Here is an 8,797-nt window from a genome sequence, read left to right on the forward strand (position 1 = left end):
ATCCTAAAACATAATAGAGGAAGGATATACCAGACAAAACCTTATTATAAGTAGAGCAACAGTTTACAGCAACAGTTGACATTACTGGTGGCGCTGAAATTTGTGAAGCATTACAACATTAACGCTAACCTTAGTATTTTGTTGTTTTAACAGTTTGCAGTACTGTATGCCAGACATGCTGCTTTCACTCCAAAGACAAAAGACTTTGGTAAGTAGTTACTTAGGTAACCCTTTACTGGAAGGGAACTTTTACCACCTACACCCACATAAGCACTAAGAACTGGCAAAAACAGATATTTATTCAAATGCTTTTCCCAAAGGTTTAAAGTGTGAGTTCAAACGTTCATATCTGTGGTATAGACGTTAATTAGGGACTCTCAAAGATGCTGATACCTCTATTTTGATTTTAAAACAAAACACACATTAAATTTGAAATTATGATGAATGATAATGATGATGAACATGAATTTTGAACAAATCCTAGCAGGCTACTACACCAAAGATGTCATGGCAAAATCAGCAGTGACTTGTCATTATGTGTTAAGCACAACGTTTCCAAAACTTGTAGTTCAATTATGAGCAGTTATAGGATCAAATTTCACAAGGTTTTCATCATTAAGCAAAACGTAAATATTGTGAGTCTGCTCAGTGGAAGTTCTAGCTACATTTGTTCAGATAGTATTTGATGTGTGTGAGTAGGTAGATTTTATGAATAGCAGCTTTGAAGCCTCAGTGTTGCCTGTTGTACTGTTACATACCAACAGTGAATCAGTGAAGTTCAATTTGTGGAAATGATATTCATTGTCTCATATCATCAGATTCAGTATTTCAGCAGCAGATGTTTTACATTGAAATAACTGCCATGTCTCCCTCTTTCATTCTCCTCAGGTTCTCACGTTTTGCCTCTCCATCAGGATGTAGCTCCAACTACAGTGCAGAAACCTGTTCTCCACACACCAGTCATCTGTCCATCTACACCAGTCGTCTCTCCATCTACAAGTGACACACCAGTCGTCTGTCCATCTACACCAGTCGTCTCTCCATATACAGGCCACACACCAGACGCCTCCTCCACAGTGCTCCCTCAGGAGGTTTGTAAATACATTTGTTGTCTTTTGTTGTAAAAATTATAATAAAAATAATCAAAATTGATTTTTTAAAAATATTTTTTAAGCTGCATGGAACACTCCTAGTTTGTGTGTGTGTGTGTGTGCGCTGAGTAGTGGTTTATAAAAGCACAATGAGAAGCGTATGAGGTCCAGTTGCTTGTTCATTGTCATGTAGTGCTTATTGCAGGTGGTATGTATGCCTTATGTTTTCTTTTCTTTCCTTGTGTCTTAATCAGAATGAAAGTGACGTCAGTGAAGAGGAGGAGGATGTATGTGATCCAGAAAACGTTCCAGGCTCAGAAACTGACACAGAAGATGAGGAACCAATACAGCCAGTGTTCAATTCATGATTGTTGTTGTAAATGTTATTAAGTGGACTGTTTAATGTTTAGGAAGTTGCAGGGGGACAACCAATGTACATCAGCCTCTGGCTGCATTTGGGTGAATGATGTTTTTTGTTAATATGTTCAATGTTGCACATTGTCCCATTAAAAAAATGATCGAAATTGGAAGTGAAATCTCTTAATTGTTAAGAATAGTTGCATCAATATGTAATGCTGCACAAAAAATTGAGGGCTTCAAAGAGACCCAGTGGTCAGTTTCGGTTATTGGCCCAAAAAATCCTGATAGGAGCACCTCTAAGGTCTACCACATTTTTATGGGTGAGTAAGGCTCAAACAACAACAACTGCAGCATTTACACTCAATTTTTTGTCTTGTCTTTTTAGAATTCTATGGTGTCCTACAACAGCTTGTGTTGTCAAGTTTCTCCCTCTTCCTCAACATACCAAACTTGAAAGGAAAACAGCTGATGACATGCAGAAGACTCAGTTCCTTTTCCTTTTCTTTTCTGACTTTATTTAATTAATTCAGATAACCTTAACGAATCATAAAGGAAAAATGCAATTACTGAATTATCAGCTTCCATAAACAATAAGAAACAAGCCATTCAAGAAGCACAATTGCTGTTAGAGATTTGAATCACGCAGCCCCGTATGTCAGTGGAGAGAGGAGACAGGAGTCCAGGATGTCCAGGAAGGTTTATTTACTTGATGAAGGAGAAGTGAATGAATGATCAGTACACAGTATGTTCTGATGCTCCTTTCAGTTCTGAAGTGTCTGTCCTCTGGTGAAACCTCACAGATAATGCCTTGGTGTGAGCCATGATCCAACACATCTACAATATCCAGAATTTAGTCAACTGGTCTGAAGACAAAACCTTTCTTAGATGCCACTCAGGACCTTTGTCCTCCATCCAACACAATATCAAACCTCCGACTCCAGTAACCTTTACCCCGTTCAGGGAACACAGTCAAACACATATCTGACTTTGGATGCTATAGCAATGCTGTCAGAATGCCTCCTGCTTTCCCCAAAAGGAGCAGACTCACCACTTACTGCTATCTTAAGGGAAGACTTTGTCTAAACCCAAGGTTTGGTGTGGCCTTGCCATGACTGCAACCTAGTTTGACCCAGTGCATATTAATGATCCTGCTGCTCAGAGCAAAGAATAGATCAAACAATAGATGATGAGGTGCACACGTACCAACTGTCTCTGTGGTTTCTCCTCAAGTTGAAAAAGTAATGGTTGTCATTCATTCATTCATTTGTGATCCGATTATTAATCTAACAAAGATTTATATGTATATTCTCTTAACTTGAAGAATAAGTTTTTTTATGCGATACTAAAAACTTGCAGTTTTGCATGTAATCTTTGGGCTGACTCTCCAGCAACCAAAGCTTGCAGTTTTGGTTGATTGCTGCTCAGCAGCCAGAGCCAAAGGCTCTGCGTCGAGGGCGACAGCAGCAGAGAGCAGCGGATGCAGGGATCACAATGCTTGTAAAATATGCTAACTTTGCTACTTACTTATTTTTTGGGATTTTCTTTGGTTGAGATTATATATACATACATTACTAATGAGCAACTGGCACTCTGCAGAAGGAGAGTCTTGGAAAATGGTACAGGTTTTGTTATTTTGGCTAAAAACTTCATAACAACAATTGAAAGTCCACTGAGAATAAAAATAGAAGAGAGGATTGGAGTGGGTCTTTAAATGTTTTTTAAGAGATTAAATTTAGTATTGTATTCTTGTTGCCCTTGTAATGTATTTCAGTCCTCTTATACCATTAGCTGGTCTGTGTTTGTGTGTTACATGTAAACAGGCCTCATAAACACAGTTGGTTTCATAAACCATGATTTGTCTGTCCTCGTAAGCCTGTGAAATGTCACATATTCTTTTAAAAGAGAAATGAGGATTTTGAAGTCAGATTTGTGTTCTACACATTAAATACAAATTTTTGATGTGTTTTTTAAGTTCACCACATGTTGCGTTAGGTGTGGTCTCATAAACCACCGCCATGCAAGAATCTGCAAAAATGGTCTCTTAAACCACATATGCCTGTATGTGTGTGTGTGTGTGTGCGTGTGTGCGTGTGTTTGTGTGTGTGTATGTGTATGTTTGTGTGTTTGTGTGTGTGTGTATGTGTTTGTGTGTGTGTGTGTGTGTATGTGTATGTTTGTGTGTTTGTGTGTGTGTGTATGTGTTTGTGTGTGTGTGTGTGTATGTGTATGTTTGTGTGTGTGTGTGTGTGTGTGTGCGTGTGTTTGTGTGTGCGTGTGTTTGTGTGTGTGTGTGTGTATGTGTATGTTTGTGTGTGTGTGTGTTTGTGTGTTTGTGTGTGTGTGTATGTGTATGTTTGTGTGTGTGCGTGTGTTTGTGTGTGTGTATGTGTATGTTTGTGTGTTTGTGTGTGTGTGTGTGTATGTGTATGTTTGTGTGTGTGTGTGTGTGTGCGTGTGTACCGGTGCGTCTCCTCTGTTTTTCTTGCAGCTGAGCTCTCAGTTGCTCGATGTCTTTCTTCAGTTTGCCGTTTTCCACCAGCAGCTTCTTCTGATCTCTGACTGATGCTTGCAGCACTGAAACACACACACACACACACACACACACACACACACACACACACACACACATTTAATCACTTGAACTTTACAACAGCTCTTTGCTGTTTTTGTGCTCTGAGTGTTTCTGAATTATCTCTGGTCGTTGACTTGGATTGAAGTTATTTGGCTCTAAAACAAAACAGACTCAGCAGATGAGCTTTCTTTGTCAGGATCGTTCTGAACATGGATGCGTTTATTGATCATTTATTGAACTGGTGTGTGCTGTGGTAATCTAATGCTCTCCACTATGGTTAGTGGGTCGTGCATGTACATCTATTTGCTCTTACATGCTTTCTCTCTCGTCAGCAGGGCGTGAGTCTTGAAATACTCCACGATCTGCTCGCCATCCTCTGGATCGAGCTTTATGAGAGCAGCTGCCAAACTGAGAGACAGACAAATAAATGGTGAGACAGTGACGTGGTGGGTAACAGAAGAAAAGCACACAAAAGTCTGTTTTCTAACAGAAAGCCCCAAATACAGATATTAAAAAAAATTAAATCAGATGTTTTCCTCAATAAACAAAAACAAAATGTTAATTTGAATAAAATTATGAATTTCTGTGAACATTGTTGGAAACATCTGGAATAATGTTAGTCGCTTTTGATGTTACATAGTGTTTATAGTGTAAATCTCAACAGATATTTTGACCTCTTTTGATCTGCGTATCCATGGTTACTGTTGATGCTGTGGGAGGAATGACCTTGAGATTTTAACATCATCTGATTTATTGTCAGTGACACTGCAGCGGGCGTGGCTAAAACAGCGTCTGGATTGACATGACTGACAGTATGCAAATCAGACAGGCCGTGATGTCATCAACACAGTGATCAAACGTTTATATAGATGATATCTCAGAGGAAGGATGTCAGAGGACACACGGAGTAGAAAATGTCAGCATTAATTGATAAGGGGAAGTTTTTTTTTTGTGATTTCATTTCAGTATCCAAACAGAAATGAAGCTGTCTCAACCTGCTTCAAAGCACTTCCTGTTTGATACCAGATCGACAGGTGGATTAGAACACACACCTGTCAGCCTATAGGAACGTCCACGAAGGGAGTTCATTCTGTTTCACTCATTTGTTCTTCTCTAGTTCAGAAAAGCTCAACAGAGGCATTTTTCCTGGATTCTGACGGTGGATGATGGCACACTGTGTTTCCATGGAGCCTGTAAATCCACCAACAATGAAAATAAAACACGTCTCACGTGCACACGATCATCTGAATGTCCTGCTCGTCTTATTGAGAACTCAAGGAAAATTCTGTTTTATTGTTAGTCCAGTTTCATGAGGTGAGCAGTAGCTGTGTCTGTCTCAGTACATCCACTCAAGCGCAGTTCTAAAGTACAGTGTTAAGGTATTTGTATTACAGCTGTGAAAAAGTCCCTCTCCACAGCCAGTGTTTGGTTTGTCTGTTCTGGGCTACTGTAGAAACATGGCGATGCAACATGCTGGACTGGTCCACCAAGAAGACCTGGTCCCATCTGCTCCTTCTAAGGCAACAAGAAAAACAACAATTCTTTTTTTCAGGTGATTAAATACCAACATAATTATAAGTATTATATTGCATATGTGCCAATCGATGCCCCTGAATCCTACACAGTGATGGTTTCGGTAAAGGATCTGAGTTCTTCTTTCACTCAGCACAGATGACAGTTTAGGGTTTCATCACCTGAAGTGAGACATGAAAGCCTACAGAGAGCCGTCACTGAGGTTTGATAGATGTTATCTGTGATGAAGGAACGTACAAATACCATCACTGCACACACACACACACACACACACACACACAGGCTTCCTGAAACCAGTCTATTTGCATCATGATGAACAGAAAGCTACTGGCGCAGCCGTCAGCTGCTTAACATTTACATACACAAACGCACTCGACTGACAGTAGCACACTTATCTTCACAAGGGAAAACACCTTGAAAACACTGAACTGTTCATAAATGGTCTGGTTGTTAGATCTTGCCGATGGATTTGGTGAAGCGGTTGGGCTGAACTTAAACTGCAATACCATGAGAAACAAGCATGTTCCAGATTATAGCTGCGGTCACATGATCCAGCTCTGTTTTATTCTGTTGAATTTTCTTTCAGAGCTGGTGGGAACACATTCCTTCTTGGACCTTTGCAGCTACGTGACGTAGAAAGCATAATTTAGCCATCAGGCTGTTAAACTCGCTAACGTGTTAAAGGCGTAGAGTCCAAAATAGCGGAAGCCATTAGCCATTTATTAGCTTCTTGTCAGTTTCATTGAAGCTCCTCCGTCAGAGGACAGACCTGGTTTACACACAATTAGCAATCAGGAGTCTGTACTTATTGTCCTGTTAGCGAGCATCAGCAGGTTTGCTACATTCAAAAACTCTTTATCGATCAAAACAAAGTACAGTCCTGAGGACAAAATGTGGCCATGATGAACGGCCCAGTGCAGAGACGGACAGAAAGAAGGTAGATGGAGAGATTTTGTGATTGACTAGCTCTAGCAGCTCATTAGCGGTTAGCATAGCAGCTATAGTGCTTCACCAACTAACTTGGTGAGTAGCAACAATATCAACAACTTGTAGCACCGAATATTTTCCAAATGTATTTCACTGTGTCACTTCCTGCTCAAGTTATACTTTCCTCGACTCGTATACTGTTCTCGTAATGATGAGGGTCCGTGTGATCTAAGCTTTATCATCTGAGGCCTGAAACTTACGACCATACAGCGCGGCTAACATGAACTTGTCCTCGTATGCAAACAGTGTAGCATAAACCTTAATCCAAAACCAAAAGTCTGAACCCTAAATCAGAACACCTGGCCTTGTCTGGACCGTCCTTCTGTCCCCAAGCGGTAGCTGGGCCCCCACAACGTGAGCGCGCGGACCGGTTCATGTCCTCACAATGTGATTACCACAAACGCACTGACACACGTGCAGCAGCAGCTGCCGAACCACTGACATGCAGAGAGAGACACAACAGCTGCAGCCAGGCCTCTGCTATAAATAACCCGAGCTGCTGAAGACTAACCAGGCAGCAGCGATGGAAGGAGTACTTTTACTTTAGCTTTACTTCTGTAAAATAGTCTTGTCAAAATAAAATTACTGTGTTACACGTGAAGGTCCTAAATTCAAAATCCTACCAAAGTGAAAATGCAGTATCATGAAAAGGAGTAGAAGTAAAATACCTCATAAGTACCTCGAATTTATACTTAAATACAGAACTTGAGTAGATGTACTTCAAGACAACACACAGACACAAACCAAACCAAATGAAATGACAGAGAGGAAAATGAACCAAAGAAGGACGAAGCAGAAAACATGAAAGAGCACGATCAAAAGAGCTCCTGGAAACAGTAAAAGAGACAACAACAACACCCTGGAATTAAAGCCATTTCACCAAATAAAGTGACAATCTCCAACAATCTAGTAGAAAACAACGAAATAAACAAATAATTCGAACGTAGACAGCCCATGTCTCCAGCTGCGGGAGCTTCTGTTTTTTAAATCATCGGAATAATCCGATTTGATGACTTCAGCCGTGATCTTAGCTTTGAGCGACCTCTGCGAGGACGTTAAACCTTCACATGATCTGCATTTAAACTTACATCACACAGCATATACTGCACACACACACACACACACACACACACACACACACACACACACACACACACACAGCCTTGTACCTGGGATGAAACAGGTTGTCGGCGTTGTCCATGCTGGACGGTGTTGACGGTCGGCCGGTCAGAGACAGAAAGCTCGGAGTCGGTCTTCAGCGGAGACTAACACTCTGTCAGCTGTCTGTTTCCATCTCCAGCTGGCTGGAGGTCAAAGTTCAAACACCTCCCCCTTAAAACCCCAGACGAGACTCTACGATTGAAGACTTAATACCCAGCAGAGGGTCGATGGTTTGGTTAAAACTAAACGAGATGTAACGGAATACAATGTGTCTCCTTTAGTCTGTTATTCTTTGGGTTATTTTATTGTTCTTTGTACTGTGAACGTATACTTTTCACTTTCAGGCACTTCAAACAGTTTGAGATCCGCAGGAACATTATGTATTCTGTGTGTCTGCCTGTACTGTATATATGTGGCGCTGTTGACACTGTATACTCACCTTTTTTTCCTCACGTTTTTTATTGAATGTCATTTTGTCTGTGTTTTCAGGAGAGGTCTGTATGTGAGCGTTTCCTCTCCTGCACAACCCTTTGTTTGCGTTAAATTCACGTATATTGGAGAATACGTACGAAAACAGTCTGGACTCTGTGAAACCTAAAGAAAACCAGAATCAGTCAATTCCAGTCAAACTGAGTTTCCTGAAGTGTTCCTGAGCCCAGGTATTAATCTCTTTATCCAATCACGTGCTGCCAAAGTGTTGACCCTCGCTCCATCCTCGCTGTGAACCACTGAGCCTTTCAGTCATGATGCTATCACCTGTTACCAATCAACCTGTTTACCTGTGGAATGATCCAAACAGGTGTTTCTGGAGCGTTCCACATCTTTCCCAGTCTTTAGCTGCTCCTGTCACAACGTGTTTGAAACGTGTTGCTGCATCAGATTCAGAATCAGCAGATATTTACAGAAATCAATGAAGCTGATGAGCTCAGACAGTAAATATATTGACTTTGTGCTGTTTTCAGGTCAGTTTATGTTAAAAAGGATTAACAGGTTTTCACATTCTGGTTTATTTGAATCAGTGTTGCAGATCAAAGTCTTTTGTCTAGCATTAAAACAACGCACACGGCTGCAGCTCCACTGTAGCTGTTACAGG

General features: G+C 40.8%; 1 protein-coding gene across 3 annotated transcripts in view; it reads right to left on the reverse strand.

Moving 5' to 3' along the window:
- The window catches only part of LOC121626344 (aminoacyl tRNA synthase complex-interacting multifunctional protein 1-like), a 13,672-nt gene extending 5,909 nt beyond the window's left edge, over positions 1-7,763 (reverse strand). For 2 of the 3 annotated variants that reach the window (XM_041964807.1, XM_041964806.1), the window contains exons 1-3: positions 6,843-6,921; positions 4,337-4,431; positions 3,912-4,025 (exon numbers count right to left, since the gene is read on the reverse strand). In XM_041964807.1, the coding sequence (XP_041820741.1) occupies positions 3,912-4,025; positions 4,337-4,431; positions 6,843-6,919 (286 nt within the window). In that variant the 5' untranslated portion in view covers positions 6,920-6,921. Of the gene's footprint in view, positions 1-3,911; positions 4,026-4,336; positions 4,432-6,842; positions 6,922-7,712 lie in introns of those variants that run through there. The other variant, XM_041964808.1, reaches the window with a different exon arrangement.
- Between the last annotated feature and the right edge of the window lie 1,034 nt (positions 7,764-8,797).

Source organism: Chelmon rostratus, chromosome 23, assembly GCF_017976325.1.
Source record: "Chelmon rostratus isolate fCheRos1 chromosome 23, fCheRos1.pri, whole genome shotgun sequence".
NCBI classification, from domain to species: Eukaryota; Metazoa; Chordata; class Actinopteri; order Chaetodontiformes; family Chaetodontidae; genus Chelmon; species Chelmon rostratus.